Source organism: Pollachius pollachius (genome assembly GCF_949987615.1).
Source record: "Pollachius pollachius genome assembly, chromosome: 2".
NCBI classification, from domain to species: Eukaryota; Metazoa; Chordata; class Actinopteri; order Gadiformes; family Gadidae; genus Pollachius; species Pollachius pollachius.
The window spans coordinates 18,171,670-18,193,462 of NC_136935.1; the positions used below are offsets into that span (position 1 = coordinate 18,171,670).

Sequence of the window (21,793 nt, forward strand, 5' to 3'; positions counted from 1 at the left end):
ACTCAAGTTTTTCATAAAAAAAATATATATTGTTGATCGTTCTTTTGCAAAATTACGCAAATATTTCACGATTGGAAAATAAAAATAGAAACGCTCAAAGTTCAAGTTGCTTTGTTCATTATACGGAGGGTGTGTGTGTGTGTGTCAGCTCGGTGTATGTGTGTTTGTGTGTCATGTCAGTGTATGTATGTGCGTGTGTTTGTGTGGTTGATAAACATTTCAGTACTTTCAGGCTTTTGAAATATTATGTGTTCATTTATTCAACAATTTAACTTTTATTTTGCTTGTTAATGGGTGACATTTTACTCTAATTGTTTAATGCCAAATCTAGCATAAAAACCAAGTGATCATTTGTTGTAGTTTTCTCACTTAAATAAGAAAACATGTTACACATCTGATAATTGGCTAAATCGATTTTTATTTTTTTATATTTTTGATTAATTTTTAATTTATTTATTTGACTATTTACTATTTGTTGATAAAGCTAAAAAAATAACTATTCATCTGACCAGAGCATTGGCTCCACACCACAAACATTACATGTATGGTTGTTATTTAACTCAACCATTAATAAAAGGCTGACAAAATAGCCACTCCTAAAGTAACCTCAAGGAAATTATGTGCTAATATATTTGACTAATTTGCAAATAAATAATACTTAATATTACTTAATAACGTTAAATATTATTTTGTAATTTTTGGATCATCATCATTTAAAAATGACAATTCAACAGCTTTTGAAATAAGAATAACTAGATTGCAAAGATATGTAATAAATTGTCAAATTATAGAAATATATTTCAAGACATTTATGGAAGTATGGCAGCAATTCAAATGTTCTTTATTCAAAAAAGTTATTTGCCAAAAAGTCTACGATTAATTTCATAATAAAGTTGAATGTTGTGAGGATAATTTAATAATGTACTTAATAATAATAGGCATAATAATCATGTATTTAATAAAAATTATCATGAAAATCATAATGCTACTAATAATCATATATTTAAAACCAGTATTAGCAGCATTCCTTTAGATGAAGCTGCTCTCTAAAACAAACGGCCGCAAACGAGAACTCAACACCATTACACCGTTTAACAAGACGTCCTCACTTCTAAACCCTGCTCCCTCACACGCCTCCTCCTGTTAAACTACACTTCCACCACCAGCGTCTTGTGTGCTGAAAATAAAAGTATAGTAACTGCGCCGAAAGGGAGAAATAATGAAATAAGGCGCGTGTGCGATCAAACCGTGGCGTGCTAAAAACCCCTGTGTATTTTGGCAGTCGGAGGAGCGTGTGTAAAAATAAATCAAGCTGATTTTCCAAATGTTTGGTGCGTGCCGCCCGGCGCTGCTTGTTCTTCGCAGCACAGATTGCGGGCTGAGGGATAAGCTGTGGGGAGGGGCGGGGCGCCGGGATCCAACCCCCCCTGCCATGCCAGATTGTTAAAACGCACACCTTAACCCCCTCCCCCCCCCCCCCCCCCCCTCCCCCGAGCAGAGCGTGATTCCAGGGGGACGGGGGGACGAGGGGTCTCGTACCGTCGACATATGCATCCAACACACGCGGCTCCTAAGGAACCCAGGACGTATGTCCGCGCATGAAACCCTACACCCCACATAGACACAGAGCTGCCCAAAGACGCAGGCCGGGCTTTAATCTGAAGGTGTGTGTGTCTCTGTGTGTGTGTGTTGTGTGTCTGTGTTGTGTGCTGTGTATATGTGTGTGTGTGTGTGTGTCTGTGTGTGTGTGTTGTGTGTCTGTGTTGTGTGTTGTATATGTGTGTGTGTGTGTGTGTGTGTGTGTGTGTGTGTGTGCATATTTGGGTGTCTATCTGTGTCTGTGTGTGTGTGTGTCTGTGTGTGTGTGTGTGTGTGCGTTTTTGTGTGTCTATCTGTGTCTGTGTGTGTGTGTGTGTGTGTTTATCTGTGTGTGTGTGTGTGTGTCTATCTGTGTGTGTGTGTGTGTGTGTGTGTGTGTGTGTGTGTGTGTTGGTGGTTGTGTGTGTGTGTCTGTGTGTGTCTATGTGTGTCTGTGTGTGTGTCCCTCTCCTCCTCCAGTCCGGTAGAGCGGGACACAGATGGAAGGTTGTCTTAACATCGGTCGTACTTCACCGCGAGGTGAAGTACGACCTGCAGGTGCGGCTCAGGCCTTGTATTCAGGTCAATATCTGCCTACCAAAACAAACCGTTATCCACTGCAAACCTTCACATGCTGCTGCTGCGTTTCCCACAACACCCGCCCTCTCCACCTCCTCATGTGTGCGTCATTGTCTTTCACACCGTGTTCTACACAACCATACATTCAAACGCGAAGCCTGCCGTCGGTCAGTGAAAGGAGAACGTCAAAAGTAAAAGCAAGTGAAGTGTGAAGTGGCTCGTTAATAGCGCCCAGAGCCCTTTATGTGGAGCTGAACCGGGGGGCGGTGTGCTCAACTATCTGGAGGACTCATCAAGCAACATAAATAAGTGTGGAAGTAGAGAAACTAAAAAACCCAATAAATGCCAAGAGTGATTATCGTGGTTCTACTGGGAGACGAGAGGAGTTAGGTGCCAACATCCCAGCCAATCCACGTTTGGCAGGCGGATCAGCGCTCTGTTAAACCTCCCGAGAACACGCCATGACAACCGTGACACACACATGCGGGCCGAGTCACACACACACACACACACACACACACACACACACACACACACACACAGCCAAACGGCCAAACATACATGTGCATGTGGGCACGTACACCCATGCAGATACAGTACTAAACATCCCTGCATGTACACTAGTCACCGACTCCGGCGTTCTCGCTCCAACGTACACGTGTTGGCAGACGTATTGGGCTCGCTGTTGACACGTTCACATGACTAATAGGGACGGCTGACCGGGAGACAGCTGTGACATCATCAACTTTTTTCAGTTGTTTAATTCTGTATTTTTTTCTTTTTGGCACGCGGCGTCCCTGGTGAGAGGTTAACTGTGGTGGGTGGTGTTAACCACGCAGCCAGGGGACCCAATCTGTGTGTGTGTGTGTGTGTGTGTATGTGCGCGCGTGTATGTTGTAAAATGAGGGGGTTTGTGAACATTGGGCAAGAATATGTACATTCCCTACAAACACACTCAGTAGGGCACTGCCAAGCTGTATTCCAGAGACACATACAGACGCACAAACACACAATATAGTTGTAATTAACATAAAAGACAAATCCTTGATGGTTGGCTATAATCACCATTCTTAAACAATAGATCTCTGACAGTAATCTACTTCATTCTTTATACTATCATAATTTACATAACAATTAAATAAATAATTTGTCTTAGCCTCTGGCTCAGAATCTCAATCGACATGGAGGATCTCACAGATGACTTTCTTATAATGCCTGTGTGTGTGTCTATGTGCGCACATCTTTACACTGTCTGTGTAAGACCTCCATAGGCAGTCGCGTGAATTTGTGTAGTGTGTGTGTGTGTGTGTGTGTGTGTGTGTGTTTGCTCGAGTGCGTTCGTTCAAATGTGTGTGTGTATGAGTGCTTATACTGTTCTGTATTTGTGTGTGTGTGTGTGTGTGTGATTGTGAGTGTTTGCTTTAGTGTGTGTGTGTGTGTGTGTTTGTGCTAATGTGCATGTGTATGTTTATGCTAGCGTGCGTGCTACTGTGTGTGCGCGTGGGTTTGTGTATGCTAGCGTTCGTGTGTGTGTGTGCTAGAGTGCATTCGCCTGTATGCTAGCTTGTGTGTGTGTGGATGTTTTTTCCTTGCGTGCATGCGTGCTTGCTAGCGTGTGTTTGTGTGCGTATATGCTAGCGTGTGTGCTAGCATGTGTGCGTGTGTGCTAGCGTGTGTGCGAGTGTGCTAGCGTGCATACGTGTGCATGTGTGTGTGTGTGTATGAGCGTGTGTGCGTGTGTACCTGTCCTTCATGCGCTGGTGCAGGCGGCCATGCTGGACGCACTGGTCCTCCAGGTCGGAGCAGCGCGCCCTAAGCCTCTCCCCCGTCTCCTGGAGGTGCTGCCGCTCCAGAGACACCTGCTCCAGCTCCGTCCTACACACACACACACACACACACACACACACACACACACACACACACAAGCACACACAAGCACACACAAGCGAACACACACAAACATACACAAGCAGAGACCCAAATTATTATTTTTTGACTCTGGAGTTTTGGATTGTTTGTTTTAATATTTTGTGAGTCAAGGATAACAGACTGCACAGCATGGCTGCATACTAGGGCTGGCTGATTCATCGAATTTTGATCGCGATTTCGATTTTAGCGTCAAACGGTCACAAAACTAATAAAATCAAGTCTTATTTTTTCTTTAATGTTTTATAGAAAGTGCACAACAGCTTGATGCATATCTGTACATAATTTTAGATTTGAACATAGAGGAGAGATAGTGACATGCTGAATAAACACATTGGGCACTATTTTAACGGTCTGAAACGCAAGTGAGAAGCGCCAAGCGCAAGTAGCTTTGTGAGCGGTTCTATGGCGATGTTGCTTTTTTTACCGGCGCATAAATGACTAAAAAGGGTCAGACTGAAGTAGCCTTATTACCCATAGGTGTGGTTTGGGCGTAACGTGCAATAAACCAATGAGAGTGCCATCCCCCATCCCCTTTAAGAGCCATGAGCGCATTTGAATCTGACGAGTAGATATTTTGACAGCGCGTTTGCAGTCTCCGATGAGACAGATGCATGACCACATGAATTTCAAACTTCAAATGGCTCAGTTTATGGCCAAATAATATGACCTAATTCACACATGTGAATAGTGTTTTCTTCCACAACTTCAGAAATACTGAGTCCTCAAATAAATTTCGGCAAAGAAAACTTAACACACATATGATATGCGGTAACTGTGGTTCTATTTAATGATATACACAATACATTAACAAACATTGTTTCTTACCAGTATTGTATGCATTATCGTTATCGACTTGTGTTCCTAATATGCATGTGTCCCCCCGTTAATATACATTGCCATGGACTGTGTTATGTGTTACGTGTTTAGTTTGCGTGTGTTTAAACAGATGGACGCACACACGCGCGCCCGCATTCATCAATTCTTTTACACACATACACACACGCGCGCCTTCATTCATTCATTCTTTTTAACACTCACTCACGGTAAAACAATGTTTTCTCACAATCAAATACTCATCAATCCTAAAAGTTATGGGCTTGTACACAATGTCTGTGTCAAGAAATGATGTGTTTGCTGTACGGTGTTTGCAGATGCATTGATTTAAAAGTACAACTTATAATCAGCTGTTCTTTCCAAAATAATTTACCAAGAATGTGTGGCTAGGTAGATGAGAGAAGCAAATTGTGTGTGCGAGGTGCACAAGCAACATTATGCATGCCCTTAAAATAGCATCTGAACAACGCGCCACTGACTTTAAACCAGGTATTTCCTGGTATGTGGCGCAATTGTTTTCTGAAACTGTAAAATACCACCAGGGAACGTTTGCGCCAGAACACGCCTCCTCCTTTCGCCAAACCGCCCCTTAGGGCGCAAGAACATTCCCTAATTTACCGACGCGTAGCGCAGGAGGGAAAAGAAAGCTCTGCGCCAGTTGCAAACTAGCAACGACACATGCGTCAGTGTAGAAAGTCAATTGCGCCGGATGCAAGATAGGGCCCATCATGTTTTCAAACTCAAAAATAATCTTTTGAATAATTGTGATTTCAATATTGACCAAAATAAACCGAAACAGTTGTTTATTCATATCATCGGTTCTTCCAAAGCAATCTGGAGAAGACTGAACTGCAACATGGAGGAGAAAGGGATTGTTGCCCGTGATTGTGGACCGTGATGGTCTTATATTATATAATATTATATTATTTAGATATAGAGCTCTGGGAGTCCGCAAACGGCAAAAATCAATCAACAATCCCCTCTCCTCCATGTTGCGGTTCGCAGTTCAATCTGGACTTCAGAGAGCCTAAGCCAACGTTTCTTCTCCCCAATTCCTTCTCCACCATGGCCGAGAATCAATACACAGGTCTTATTTTGCAAATCCGACCCCGCCCGTACCTGCGTATTGCATTCCGCACCCGACCAGACCCGCCATAAATTGATACCGACGCCCGACCCGCACCCGAAGGAAAATTAGACACATTAGATGGAACGCCGGGGAATTAAACTATCTGCTGTTTGGCGTGGTGCTTTAGATTGCCGTGCAAAAAAAGCAAATCATCCACTGTGTACGGTTTTAGTGGACTCCTCTGCTGAATAACATCTCCAGCCCCGGAGAAGTCTCGTTCGCAATCGCAAAACCCGCAACCGACCCGTGCTGTTCAGGCGTCCGACCTGACCAGCCCGTGTCCAACAAAGTACCTACGTTATTTTTCCCCTGTTTCATCGAAATTGTGCAGTTCACCCGTCGGATACCCAAACCCGTGCAGGACTCTGGCTGAGATAACCCCCACTACGAGTCTTTACTCGTGGAAGTACCAGAGACGCCCGAGAACCCAACAAAGTCTTTAATTCATAATATCATCTGGAGGCGCACACAGCTTTTGGCCGTGATATTATATTTTGTATTATATTATATAGATACCTATATATTATATAATATTATATTATTTAGAAATAGGGCTCCGGGAGTCCGCAAACGGCAAAAATCCCTTCTCCTCCATGCTGCTGTTCACTTTGGACTACAGGCAGTGAATGCTGATTGGCTGTTATGTTACGTCCCTCAGGGAGTGAACGCTGATTGGCTGTTATGTTACGTCCCTCAGGGAGTGAACGCCAATTGGCATTGTGGGAGTTGTCGTCTTCAATCCGCAAGCGCCAAAAAGTCACTGTCTGCCTTTCCTCGGTCAAGGAGGCACAAAATCTGAAATTTATGTTACTATTCGACTAAATATATGACCCACTTTCAATACAGATTCATGTCTCCACCAATGAAGTATTCCTTTAACTTAGAAAATAAAGACAAGGACCATGGGAGCGATGAAATTAAACGAAGGGAGAGAGGGAGCAAAGAAAATTTTGGCTGTTCATTTTCTAAATCTTGCCCTTTTCTGCTCTCTTTGCAACTCTCAAGTCTTAACTCCATCAGCGTTAAGCCAAATAAAATATGTGTGCCATCAATCAATGCTATGATTGGGTTAATCCCTGATGGTTCGACTGGGATTCACTCCCTGCTTATCAGCCTTTCTGTGGCTCTGGGCCTCCGCCTCCAGCGGCCTAGCTTGGCGGCCCCGGTCCAGCAGGGCTCTAGCTGTCTCAGACGGCCCCGGGGCCCACAGGGCCCCCCACACCACAGCATTAAGACATGGCACACACACGGGTCCGGCCCACGGAGGGGGGGGGGGGGCTAGTAAGTGAGTGAGGGTAAGTGAATGACAATTAGTGAAGGAGTGCGTCAATGAAAGATTCAGTGAGTGAGTCTGTCAGTTAGGGAATGATTGAGTGACTGAAGGATGAGGGAAGGAGTCAGTGAGTCAGTGAGTGAGTGAGTGAGTGAGAGCGAGAGAGAGAGTTATTGAGTGAAGGAGTGAGTGATCGAGTGAGGAAAGGAGTTAGTCAGTGAATGAGTGAGTGAAAGAGTTAGTAAGAGAGGGTATGAGATTGAGGGAGCTAGTGAGTGACTGAGTGACTGAGTAAGTGAGTGAGTAAAGGAGTGAGTGTGCATGTGGTTGTGTCCTGTGGCTGGTAAGGGCAGATTGGGGGCTGTCATGTGACTAATGTGCAGCACAGTTCCAACAGCTGACAGGACACTGAGCAGAGGGACACACACACGTAAAGACACAAACACACACACACACACACGGACAGAGGGCAGCCCAGATGGAGATGGGCACAGGCCTGCTGTGACTACTGTAGCATCAGGTTAACAAGAAAACAGGTCAGAGCAAAGAGAGGAGAATGTCCATCCTGGAGCGCTCTCTCTCTCTCTCTCTCGCTCTCTCTCTCTCTCTCTCTCAACCTACATACAGACTTTGTGAGTGTTTCAAAATAAAGTGATCGCATGCACTTGCCCTAGAAAATAAAAGGGTTTCAACTCTTCAGTCTCAACTACGTCAAGGTAGTTCAGAATTTAGGAATTCATTGTTATTCTATTTAAGAGAGAAATTATTATTTATGATTATTATTATTATGTGTTAGGAATTATTACATCTACATCCTATCTCTGTCCCACTATATTTGTCTCACTATACAAATGCTTCTTTCTGTAAACAATCATGTATGCATTTAGTGAAAATATATATTTGAGTTAGATTTTCAGACTACTGGTGTCTCCAAAATATGAATAAGAGTCCAAATATTTGTTGAAAATAAATAAAGATCATGTCTTTTAATCTGTTAGCTCTTCTGCGATTCAAAAACGTCTCAGAAAAAGACAAATTCAATAATATTATTTTATATATAATTATGTTACGTTATAACGGAGAGTTATTGAGGAAAAAATGAAAAATAATACATATGAATAGGAATGCATAGATATGAAGTGTCAAAGACATTGAGAGATGAACAATAAGATTAAATCATTACCTGCTGTTTTGACTCAGCTCTTCCAGCTTGGCTCCCAGCATGCAACACTCCTCCTTCAGCTTCCCAATCAGGGAGTTTTGCAAAGTAAGCAGACCATCCAGTTCCTCAACTGCAAGGGAACATGGTATATCTACAAGTTAATCAGGACATCATCAGAAGTGGACTTGTTACAAGGTCATCTCCTTTAGATCAAAGGTTTTGTTGTGGTGACACCTCATGTCTCTGTGGACGTGCATGACCTTTCAATCAAATATAATATTGATAAGCCTGTCAGCGAGCCATCCCTCCCCAAGCACGACCATAATATCATCTCTAACTTGAGAAATGTCACATCAACACATCACAGAAATTTATCATTTATCATTTTTAGATGAATGGAATTCATGGTTATTGTATTACATTTTAAATAGTAAGAACAAAATGGCAGACCATGTTTTGAATTTACTCCAGATGACTGAATCTGTTCACGATGATATTCCTTCAAAAACACTTTCCCCTGGACTGCCAGTGTACCAAAAGCCAAGCCATTGTATAAAATCCAAAATAATTGTCTATTTATTTTTATAGTTGGAATCTCTCCAACTATAAAGATTTAGTTTTCGTTCACTCTTTTGGCGATAAACTGTTATTATTCCCAGTGCTCCAAAAGTGTCACCACCAACACACCCAGTTCGTAGCATTCATAATACAGCAAATACAATCACACACATTTGTAGAAAACACATTTGCAGTACTCAAACACAAAGAGCACAGTTTGTGTTCCCTCATTCAGCAATAGATAGTGACTTAACAGACTTATTTACATGAAAATCTTTGAGATTGCCACTTAAAGTTAATATAATTTAATATTGGTAATCCATTTATAAACAGTTGGTGTACTTAAGTATTTACCTCAAAAGGTATTTTTAACACATGTTCCCTTAACTTACATAAGTAGAACAACACATATTTTAACAAACCTTTTCGCCAAATGTATGTGTCGAACTATAACATAGAGACCAGAATGAGTGAGGGAAGAAGAGAAGGCACAGAGAGAGAGAGAGAGAGAGAGAGCAAGAGGACGGGCAATAAGAGAAGGGAAGAAGAGAAGGCACAGAGAGAGAGAGAGAGAGAGAGGACAGGCAATAAGAGGAGGGAAGAAGAGAAGGCACAGAGAGAGAGAGAGCAAGTGAGAAAGGAAAGGAAGAGAAAGAGAGAAAGAGACAGAGATAGAGCAGAGAGAGAGCGAGAGGGCATAAAGAGAGAGAGAGAGAGAGAGAGAGAGAGAGAGAGAGAGAGAGAGAGAGAGCGAGCACAAGCTGCTGTTTGAAAGCCTTTCCTATTTTATTTGTCTCCTCTTTTTTAGCTGCCACATCCTCATCCACAGGCAGGGGCCCCGCAGGGGCCACAGGGGGCCCTCTCTGAACAATCCAAAGCTGGACTTTCATCAGTGCTCTAAAACAGTCCAGTCTCCGCATTCCTCACTCTCCAACATATGTCTGTTCTTAAAAATAAAGGGGGAAAACTACAATGGCGGTGGTTTGGATTGAGGGAGTCCACCTGCGCCAACATGCTGTTACAATATAATCAAACAACATGAAACTAAGTAGAAAAGGGCAGTAGAGTGGACCTCTATCCTCCTGTTTAGGTTCTGGTTTGCTATTCCTGACATGTGCTCGTGCAGCATTGTAATATAAGCAATTTAAACAACGACAGACTTTATCTAACATACAATAATTTAACAACATGGTGTTTCAACCAAATCATATCACACACGTCTTTCTCGAGGCTACTGATGTCGTACGTTGTTACATTTCTCATCGGAGCACTTATGGAGCTGTTTCTTTTCTGTGCTAATAATGCACAGTACACTGGGAAAGAATTGGACACATCCCATTTAAACATTGAAAATGGCTGTATCTAAAAACACACACGCATTAACGCAGACACAGACTGAAGTTTGGTCAACGGTGGAAAAGTTACAGGCAGAATGCTAATTAGACGAGGCAGCTTTGAATGCGTCTGGCCGTGCGTAGGCCCACAGAAACCCTAGGACACAGAGAAGACGCTGAACTGGCACCACAAACAAACAGAACGAGGAGCGAGAGAGGGAGAGAGGGAGAGAGAGAGGCAGAGACAGAGACACAGAGAGAGGCAGAGACAGAGAGAGAGCGAGAGAGAGAGAGAGACCGTGAGAGAGCGCAAGAGATAGAGAGGGAGAGGGAGAGAGCGAGAGCGAGAGAAAGAGATAGAGAGAGCGAGAGAGACAGCGAGAAAGAGGATGAGAAAGGAAGCGAGAGAGAGATGGAGAGAGGGAGGGAGAACGAGAGCGAGGAGGAGGAGGAAAAATAGCAACACATATCTGAAATCATCTACAGGCTGCTGCCCTGTCCACATTTCCGCACACAAAACAAACAAACAAACAAACAAACATAAAAAAAAGATTGAAGGGAAATATAAAAGAAGGTGAGGAAGCGGGGATGAGAGAAAGAGAGAGAGAGAGAGAGAGAGAGAGACGGACGGAAGGGTGGAGGAGTAGGGGACAGACAGACGACAGAGTATCACGCTGCATTTCGGAGAGCAAGAAAGCTAATTACCGAGTCGTCTGCCGAGGAGAGGCAGCAACGCAGGCTACTTAAAGGACAACCCACCCACCCCCGCACCCAACTCACCCAACTCACCCCTCTCCCCCCCCCCCCCCACCCCTCTGTGTCCTGCTGTGCTCTGATGTCAGCTCTCTTTAGACAACACGTGTGCCCGCGGTACACGCCAGAAAACAAACTCTTTGTTTATCCGCGCTGTTCCCCCTCTGCATCCATCACGCCGTCTATCCATCACACACACACACACACACACACAGACACTTGGCGTACGCACACACTCACACAGGCGTATACACACGCACACGCGTACAAAGGCGTATACACGCGCACACACGTACACACACACAGACACACACACACCGAGGCGTTCACACACACACACACACACACAGGCGTACGCACACACACATACACACCCACACAAACACACACAGGCGTACAGACACAGACGCATACACACAGATATGCACACACACAGGCAAACAAACAATCTTTGTTCAGCATACCAGCAGGCTGCCTAGTTGTGTGTGTGTGTGGGGGGGGGGGGCGGGGGGGGGGCTCAGGTAAATAAAAAGCGAGAGGATTGAGCGGTAGCACAGGGTGGGGAGGGAGGGAGGGAGGGAGGGAGGGAGGGAGGGAGGGAGGGAGGAGAGGAGCGCTATCCAGATGGTGCAACAGATGTGCAGGCGGCGGCAGCAGCAGCAGCAGCAGCAGTGTTAGCGCTGGCGGAGGCTGCGGCGGTGGCAGTGTTAGCGTTAGCGGTGGCTCACTGTGCGCGGGTAGACAGGGAGCTCGGATGCCTTTTCTCTTTCTCCTGCCTCCGCCGCCGCCCTCTGCTCTTCCCTCAGCCCAGGGTTCAGCACAGCGAGGCAGCTCGCAGCACAGAGGATGTTCAGGACTTCAGAGGGCGGGGGAAGGGGGTAATAGGGTCTTTAGCGCCGAGCAAACTATTTTAGCATCTCCATCATGGTGAAATATCATGTGACATGAGGAGTCTCAGTAAGAGCCTTTGAGCAAAACACTCGTATTGTTTCCTACATCTGCAAGGCGACATCGAAGCCTGAGAGGTGTGGAAGTCTTTAATCTACAGGAAGTCAAGTGTCCCTCTGTAATAGAAGCTTTCATCACCAGCGTCTCAAAGGGCTCCGCAGGCTTCGCCTTCAAATGGGATTTGAGAGGAACCTCCTCCAGATTAATGTCATTTTTCAAACCTGTTTCTCATTTCCACGGCCATATGACGGAAAGTTCTGAGTTTATTCATTATTTTAACATCCAAAATCAAATAAACATAAATGACTCTACAGCAAGTAATTTTGTAAGGCAACCACTTGCCTGTGCTGTCGGGCTTCACATCCCAACCAATGATATAATCACATGTTCCCACTACTGTAAATACTCACGCACAGCTGGCTCAAGTATTACGTCAATTCGGCACGATCCATGCTAATTAGCTCAAATCACCTCCATTAGGGAGATCGCCACAAAAAGGAGTACTGAAATGTGAACAATTATTTTCCCTTTGTCTTTAAAGGGTCACACTCATGCCTCATGCGTAGTACAGTACATAGTACAGTAAATAGTACTGCCTCAAACACACACAGCCCTTGTGAAAAATAATCAACTCTGTTGACACCTTGGACCATTGAGGTCATTTTTCCAAATCGTAAAATGGGGAATCTAAATCCGTGACCACTGACATCAAAGGTTTACTATTTTTCCAACCACACACGTATGAAGCAGCAGGTTAATGAGAAGTTTCCAATCAACCCCCTCATGACCTGAGAGGTTGGTTTTAAACTGTAATGCTGAGGGTGTTAGCGTAAGACGTTAGTGTTATGTCATGGTAGTGTAAGACGTTAGTGTTATGTCATGGTAGTGTAAGACGTTAGTGTTATGTCATGGTAGTGTCAGACGTTAGTGTTATGTCATGGTAGTGTAAGACGTTAGTGTGATGTTATGGTAGTGTAAGACATTAGTGTTAGGTTGTGTTAGTGTAAGACGTTAGTGTTAGGTTGTGTTAGTGTAAGACGTTAGTGTTATGTTGTGTTAGTGTAAGACGTTAGTGTTATGTTAGTGTAAGACCCTAGTGTTATGTTATGTTAGTATAAGACGTTAGTGTTATGTTAGTGTAAGACGTTAGTGTTATGTTAGTGTAAGACGTTAGTTTTATGTTAGGTTAGTGTAAGACGTTAGTGTTATGTTATGTTAGTGTAAGACGTTAGTTTTATGTTATGTTAGTGTAAGACATTAGTGTTATGTTATGTGAGTGTAAGACATTAGTGTTATGTTATGTGAGTGTAAGACGGTAGTGTTATGTTATGTGAGTGTAAGACATTAGTGTTATGTTATGTGAGTGTAAGACGGTAGTGTTATGTGAGTGTAAGACGGTAGTGTTATGTTATGTTAGCATAAGACGTTGTGAGGGCCCCGGGTGGGGGCCCCTACCCACCCTGTTGCTTCTGCTGCAGCTGCTGCTGCCCCGCCCGCTCCACCAGCTCACTCTCCCGCCGCTGGGCCGTCGTCAGGGCGGAGTCCAGGTCCTCACTGTACGCACGCTCAGTGCTCTCCTTCTCCTGCCTGGAGGGGGGGAGAGAGAGAGGGTGGGGGGGGGATGGAGAGAGAGAGAGAGAGAGAGAGAGAGGGAGGGAGAGAGGAGAGAGATAGAGAGGGGGGGGATGGAGAGGGAGAGAGAGGGAGGGAGAGAGGAGAGAGAGATAGAGAGGGGGGGATGGAGAGAGAGAGAGAGAGGGAGAGAGAGAGGGAGGGAGAGAGGAGAGAGAGATAGAGAGGGGGGGATGGAGAGGGAGAGAGAGAGAGAGAGAGAGAGAGAGAGAGAGAGAGAGGAGGGAGAGAAGAGAGAGAGATAGAGAGGGGGGGAGGAGAGGGAGAGAGAGAGGGAGGGAGGGAGAGAGGAGAGAGAGAGAGGAAGAGAGAGGGGAGGGAGAGAGAGAGGGAGAGGGAGAGAGAGGGACGGAGAGAGGGAGGGAGAGAGGAGAGAGCGAGAGAGAGGAAGAGAGAGGGGAGGGAGAGAGAGAGGGAGAGGGAGAGAGAGACCTTCAGCATGTGATTCCCCTGACGGAGAAGGTGTTCAGCCAGGTTTTATTGAAGTTCATACCACAGCGTTGTTGAATAGGTATAGGAAAACCAACCAGCTATTTCCTTGACAACACAAAAACAATATGCTCAAAGTGCCGCAGAGGAAAATTTTCTATTGCAACCAGTAGGTAGATAAACCCCAATAACAGTGGCGAGCAGAGGCAGCACACCACCGCCAAAGTACATTATTATGCCTTACTTATATGAGAGAGAGAGAGAGAGAGAGAGAGAGAGAGAGAGGGAATAATGGAATGACAGAGGCAGAGACACAGGAGGGGTGGAAGGGTAAAGGAGTCAGGCCCTGCTCAACGCCCAGACCCCTGAGTGATACTGCAGCTGTCCAGTACACACAGGGCGCACACACACACACACTCACACACAGGGCACACACAAACACACACACACACTCACACCCACACCAAAACACACATACACAGCAAAGCGGGGAACAGCTCATTACGGCACAGTAAACCCAATAGGCGATGTTTAATGGAGCGATTGTTTAGGATAAAGATGGGGATTGTCATGTGAACAGTGTGCCTCATGCTCCATTAAGGTCCATTACGCCCACAGGTAATCTTGTTGTCACGCAGTCCCCTAGCCTCCGTCATCTTCTCACTCAACCTGCTCCTCTTCAATTGCGCTTTTAATGGAAATATTCAGTAGTTGGTGTCGTGTTGTGAACATAACACAAGGCCAATTCACTGCAAGTCTCAGTAATACACAGGTAAGCGGTTTAACCTTTTCAACTGGCTAATTAACGTAAGACAGAGACATCGTTCGATCTCTGTGGGAGAACAACAACAAACCCTTCTTTTGTGCACGCCTTCGTTGTTCTGTTCCTTTTCTTTTTTTACCTAGACGAGCGCCGTCAGCGCAATTGCGGAAACGGAAACCTACCCGACAACAACGGTGGCAGTGAACCACGGAAAGAGGAGAAGAAGAAGAAGAAGAAGAGGAGACAACAAACAACAAACAGAACTCTTCCTGGAGTCCAAAGGCGCTAATGAAGAGAGAATTCACCAGTTTTAAGTGAAAACTTTTCTTCCCTGCAGAGCTTGGCCGGCATCTCTAAAGTGACCGCGTCTGTCCACTCCAGTTTGTGTGTGTCTGTGCGTGTGTGTGTGTGTGTGTGTGTGTGTGTGTGTGTGTGTGCGCATGTGTGTGCGTGCGCATGTGTGTGTTCTCCTGCTGTCCTGCTGTCTGGGGTGTGAAAGCGGGTGGCGGGTTTGCAGGGGACACCAGGAGTGTGTGTGTGTGTGTGTGTGTGTGTGTGTGTGTGTGTGTTTCCCTGTGTGTATCTGTGTGTGTGTGTGAGTGAACCCCCGCTGGGTTTGAACAGCAGTCGGAGCCACCAAAGCACACACCAGCGCCCAGCGGGAGATGGCGGGAAGGTGGCGCCAGCCATTTGGTCCTGCGAGAGGTTCCAGGGGGGCCGCGTGTGTTAGTGTAGCGGGTGTGCGTGCCGGGGTATGCACAGTTTGTGTGTACCGTTGTGTGTTGGGGAAGAAGAGGAGGAGGTGGGGGGGGGAAGGAAGAGGGGGCGGGGGGAGGCAGGGTGGGGTGTTTACCCACCAATTAGCATTAGACAGCGAGCCAGAAAGTTCCAGCAGTGAGGAGAGAAGGGAGGAGGAAGAGGAGGAAGAAGAAGGATAAACTCTAAAGATTTCTGTTTTTGAGAAAAAATATGGTCGACGAAACTGAACACAGCATTTCAATTGTTTGGGCGCGTGTGCGTGTGTGTGTGCACATGCGTTGGTGTATGTGTGTGTCTGCATGGTCGTGTGCGTGCGTGTGTTTTGTATACGAAAAGCTGTCTATGTTTTTTCAGCAGTCAAAAAGAACAAAAAGGCCAAAAGCTTAAGCATTTTTAAAGTGAAACTAAACATTTCATGTCGAAGTCCTCGGCCCAAGTTTGGGTATCGAACGGGGATCTCAGTCTGCGACTTCTGTATTTTAGATGGGAAAGGCTCCGATACAGTCCAGGGCTGCAGCACACGCTGCGCCCCAACCATGAATGTTCACTGGGCAGGAGAGCAACAGCAGACCCAGTCTGGAGGCAGAATGTGAGCCGACGTCTGGATGTGGACGATTCCCCCTAGGCCGCGGCCTGCCTTCCAGCTAATTGGTAAATGTGCTCTGGGCGGATGCCTGTGGCAGCGCGGCGGGCTGGGGGCAGGGGGGGGTGCTGGATGGATTGGATGTTGGGCTGGGTCTGTTTGCATTCGCCTGGCCTGGCCGCGCCCCGGGACAGCTTGGCAGGCCGCTGGCCACCTTTAGCACGGGCCGCGGGCCCGGCGGTGGGCTGCAGGACGGCTGCGGGGCCGCCGCCAGGTACGGGCAGAGGGGACGCTGGGTAAGTGGGCGGTGGCGAAAGGCAGCGGCTGGGCCCGGGGCCTGGCGCGGGTTGGGGCGGGGGGGTCCGGCCGGCCGGCTCCGCCTGCCTAAGTGGGCACTATTCAAGCTGTTGCCCATTAGATGTGGGGTGCCAGGGCCCGACCGAGCGCAGCGTTTGCAGCACCCTGTGGTGCGGACGGGACGGCGCGCCAGGAAGCACCAAATGCCGCGTTTTTTGGTGTATGTTTGGGTGTGTGTGTGTGTGTGTGTGTGTGTGTGTGTGTGTGTGTGTGTGTGTGTGTGTTTCACAAATTGGAGTCAGACGGAAGACTTGGAGCCCCTCGGCCGCGGCAGACGCTGCCGACCGCTGCTCTGGTGACAGAAGAGAGGATTCACAGCCCACCGTCCCAACACACACACACACACACACACAACACACAACACACGCCCTCCCAACAGACCAACACACGCACACAACCTACCAACAAACACACGCAACACACGCCCTCCCAACAAACACACAACACACGCACAACCTCCCAACCAACCAACACAACACACGCCTCCCAACAAACCACCCAAAGAAACGACACAACACACACAAGCAGGAACCTCCCAACAAACCACCACAACACACGCACAACCTCCTAACAAACCAACACAACCTCCAAAATAACCGACACAACGCACACACAACACACGCAAGAACCACCCAACAAACTAACACAAGAACTTCCCAACAAACCAAAACAACACACGCAAGAAACATCCAACAAACCATCACAAACTCCCAACAAACCAACACAACCTCCCAATGAACCGACACAACACTTGCAGGACCTCCCAACAAACCGACACAGCACACACAAGAACATCCCAACACACCAACACAACACACACAGCCTCCAAACGAACAGACACAACACACACACACACACACACACACACACACACACACACACACACAATGGAGTGGTATACATACACAAAAGCACACACTTTAGTTGTTTGTGCTATATGTCTTGGATAGGTAATGCAGTGTTCAATTGGTTGAAGAGTTTAAAACGAAGATGCTTTTTCCAAAAAAAAAAAAGTAAATACATTAAAGCTAAAAGAGAGACTAGGCTCAAATGAATGTACATGTATCCAAAACTAATGAGATATCTGACCTAACTTCACCATGTAAAGGAATATCACTTGGTTTAAAGCTTCAAGTTCAAAGTACAGGGGAATAGCAGTCTTTAAAGAGCTCCTAGCAGAGCAAGCGCCAAGCTGGCAGCAACACTAATAATCATTTATAAGAAGTTAGAGAGGGGAGGGACACATCTTGTATCTTGTATATGCGCTATAAACAGCATAAATTATCAAATAAACAACCATTTGGGAATACATTTCACACAGACGAATGCATAAAAAATGGATAACCATTAGGACAGGATAGAGGCATGATTCAATATGTTTCATATTTATATCAGTTCTGAAGTGTTTCAATGGATTCCATTTATATCTTTGATCAAATGAATGTATTGCAAAGTCAGGAGAGGTGCGTGTGGGTGTGTCATAGCATGTGTCAGAGAGTGAGAGACATGAAGAGAGAGATTGAGAGAAACCTATAGAAAGAGAGCAGAGGGCATTGTTTCAGCCATTCAGTTACTACTTAATATCAAAATAAAATAATGATCTGATAAAATAACCAATTGAACTAAGTAACTTCAGTGGCAATTTTTGTCAGAATCTTCCTTTAATGCAAATAAACAGCATCGACTTCATAAACATAATCGACACATTACATCCCTGTGTTTTTGGTGTGGTTAATAAGAATCTTGCATGACCCACGAGTCAAACACACACACCTCATACGCACACATCACGCACACCTCTACTCCTTTTCCCCGACGGACAAACACCACGCACCGCTCTCTCCGCTGATCCAGCCCGAGTGCTCTCCTCTCCTCTCCCATCAGTCTCTGGGCTGCCCAGCCCCTCCCTCGTTCACCCGTCTCTCTCCCTCCATCCCTCTCCCTCTCTCTCCACGCCTCCCTCCCACCTATTTCTCCTTTAACTAAACTGGCTGTGTGTCTCTCCATCTGCTGGTTCTTCCTTCAGCGGCCCCGCACCTGTTCACACCTCCTCTCCTGTTGGCCACAGCCTCTCTCTCTCTCTCTCTCTCTCTCTCTCTCTCTCTCTCTCTCTCTCTCTCTCTCTCTCTCTCTCTCTCTCTCTCTCTCTCTCTCTCTCTCTCTCTCTCTCTCTCTCTCTCTCTCTCTCTCTCTCTCTCTCTCTCTCTCTCTCTCTCTCTCTCTCTCAGCGAGATGCTGCCAGGCCCATTCCTGGCGCGGTTAGCCTCTCTGTCATTCAATCCATCTGTCCGCGAGTCAACTTTGTTTACAGCGGGTGGCCCGAGCCGGTTTCTCTTCCTCAAGAAGCGGTGTGCCCCCTCGCCCGCCCGCCCCCCCCACCACCACCACGACGACAATCACCCCGGCCCCCACCACCCACATCAACCCCCACATCCACCACCACCCCCACAATATCCACCACCACCACAATCTCCACCAACACCCCATCTAGCATCATCAAGGTCAGCAGTGAACCACAAACCTGCCCCATAAAACAGTACACCGCAACTGTTAATATACAACCCCCGCCTCCCCTCGCAAAGCATTATATATATACACATATACGCACACACACACACACACACACACACTCTCCCCCATAATGTGAGACATTTGGATCACCACACTCCCTTGTACACACACCAGATACTCATTAATGGTCCGCCCGCACACACACACACACACACACACACGAATGGAAGTACAGGGCCACGGAGACGGGCACCCAAATTGAGTTGTTCCTCCACAGAGTGGCCATGCCTCTCCCGAGCGCAGAATGAGTTCACTTCAGAGAGATGAGGTAATTAGCCATGGCGGCCTGGCCCTCCGCTTCATCCACCCGCTCTTAAAATACCCAGCTGAAATAATGCGGGACAACTTTTAATTGGCACTGATGACGCTGACGCTTTTTAACACATGAGGAACGGCCTGGCACCACAGACATCTGTGATTATTATTTTCTCTCTCCTCCATTTATATATTCTTTTAGAAATAAACACTGTGCACATACGTACAATATGCTCCCATATCGCCATCCAACCAGAAGACAACCGAGGCGCCGCCGTGCCCGTGTCAAATCGGCACGCGGCGGAAATAGTGGCGGAGGGAACATATGTGGTGGGGCCACAGGTCGGTCCAACTCCAGCGCCGCCGCCCATTGAGGACGCAAAACAGCCATCAAACTTTACTTTATAGAAACACATCGGGAATTATATTCCACAACTTGCAACGTGCTAAGACTTTGAGTGAGAGGATGTGCAAATTAAAGTTCCTAAAAAGACAAACTCTTTCATTTAGTTCCATGGCGAATAGTTATTACAGCTCAGAACAAAAAGGTGTGTGCAGGTATGAGCAAAACTGAAATAAAATTAAATTAAAATAAAAAGAAAAACAACAACCAACAGAGACGAGATCTATTTTTTTTGGAAAATCAAAATGTTAGAAGCACAATTAAAAAAGGTTGAATGAGTAGAATAAGCCAAGCAAGACGTAAGGGCAAGAGTGTTTGCTTCCCCTGCTCCCAGTCAAGACCCGCCTGTGTGGGAATCCACTTGACACCTTAGACACGCTGGAACACACTCCCCGATCCTAACCCGCAGGTCCACTGCCTCACAAACACACTTACACATGCTAATACATGCATGCACACACACACATGCTAATACATGCATGCACACACAACACAACACAAGACACACACTCCCATGCACACACACACACTCATACGCACTCACAAACGTTTGCCTGCACATTGTGCGTACACTGACAGTCACACATACACACACGCAAACACAAACAATCACATGAATCTACAAGCACGCAAACACACACACACACACACACACACACACACACACACCTCATCAAATCTTCTTCCCCATCGTCCTTCGAGGCTACGCCAACTTTGACAATTTGAGGACTGTCAAATTGCCAGGAAGTGTCGTTAGTATCGCGAACAACGTACGTATAACAGGTATAACATGGAATAACAAGTATAACAGGTCATCAGGATGCAAGGCATCTGCCGAGTTACTTCCTGCGGTGAAATATAATGTACTATTCTGTCATGGCTGTACCCCCCACCCCCCACCTCCTCCCCTGTTCCAGCCCAATCATAATGAACCCTCCTCCCCTTGCTCCCCCTCTCTGCGTGGGGGACGTCTGTGTGGTCCTGGGCAGGGGATCAGATGGACCTCTGAAGGGTGGGTGGGTGAGGATGGGAGGAGACCATTGAGGTAGAAAACAAAGGGAGGCTCTTTAAAAGTCTTTTAAACTCAGCGTGGGGCCGTGGCGCAGACTGGCACTGCCCCATCACAACCCCCCCCCCCCCATCACATGCCACCCCCCCTTCACACTGCAGCCATCGGTGCCTTTATCCCCCTCTCTCCCCCTTTCCCCTCTCCACCAAGACAACAAGGAGGAAAACTGAAACTTAAACCCAAAGGACTTGTCCCCTCTTCCTCTGTAGCTCCTCATGTGGATCCTCACACATAACCATGGGGCCCCCAACACTCAATGGGCGCCCCTACTCTCTCCTCTACCGGTATGTTCTACATCAACCAGCTCAAACCATAACTATCATTTATCGGTTGGATTATTTGTTTGGAAACCAAAATGTTCTAAATTTGGTCCAAATTCAAACTTTGAATTAGTTTGTGTCCTTTACTCATGCATTCATTCATCCCTTCACTACTCCTCAGGCGCCCTCGTACCGCAGCCCTGATCTCCATATTGTACCGCAGCCTCGCTCTCCATACTGCTGCCGATGTCAATCTGGCTCCATACTGCAATTCAACTCAATCTGTCCTAATGTGACACATTTTAACAAGCAGGGTCTATATTTATATAGCGGAGGGAAAAGAGAATACTGTAGCTCTCCCTCTCCCTCGCTCTCTCTGCTGTCTACGTGATCATGTCCTGATACCATCTGCTGAGGCCAGTGCTGCCCTGCTGCCCAGCGGGCACGGCCTGGCACTGCTGGGTCCGCCTGCAAAGGGCAACGGGGGGAGCAGGATGGAACGAGGGCAAAGAGAAAGGAAAAACGCACACAAAAAGAAAAAAAAAACAAATCTGGATACAAGGGATTAACTGAGAGTGGGTATGGTAGGGGGATGAAAGCAAAGGGATGACAAAGGTAGGGGAGAAAGCAAGGGA

At 46.5% G+C, this 21,793-nt stretch overlaps 1 protein-coding gene across 1 annotated transcript in view; it reads right to left on the reverse strand.

Moving 5' to 3' along the window:
* Positions 1–21,793, reverse strand: part of sdccag8 (SHH signaling and ciliogenesis regulator sdccag8) — a 49,143-nt gene that overhangs the window by 11,522 nt on the left and 15,828 nt on the right. Inside the window, exons 14-16 of the mRNA XM_079728737.1 lie at positions 13,537–13,664; positions 8,506–8,614; positions 3,901–4,032 (exon numbers count right to left, since the gene is read on the reverse strand). Of these exons, the coding sequence (XP_079584863.1) occupies positions 3,901–4,032; positions 8,506–8,614; positions 13,537–13,664 (369 nt within the window). The remainder of the gene's footprint in view (positions 1–3,900; positions 4,033–8,505; positions 8,615–13,536; positions 13,665–21,793) is intronic.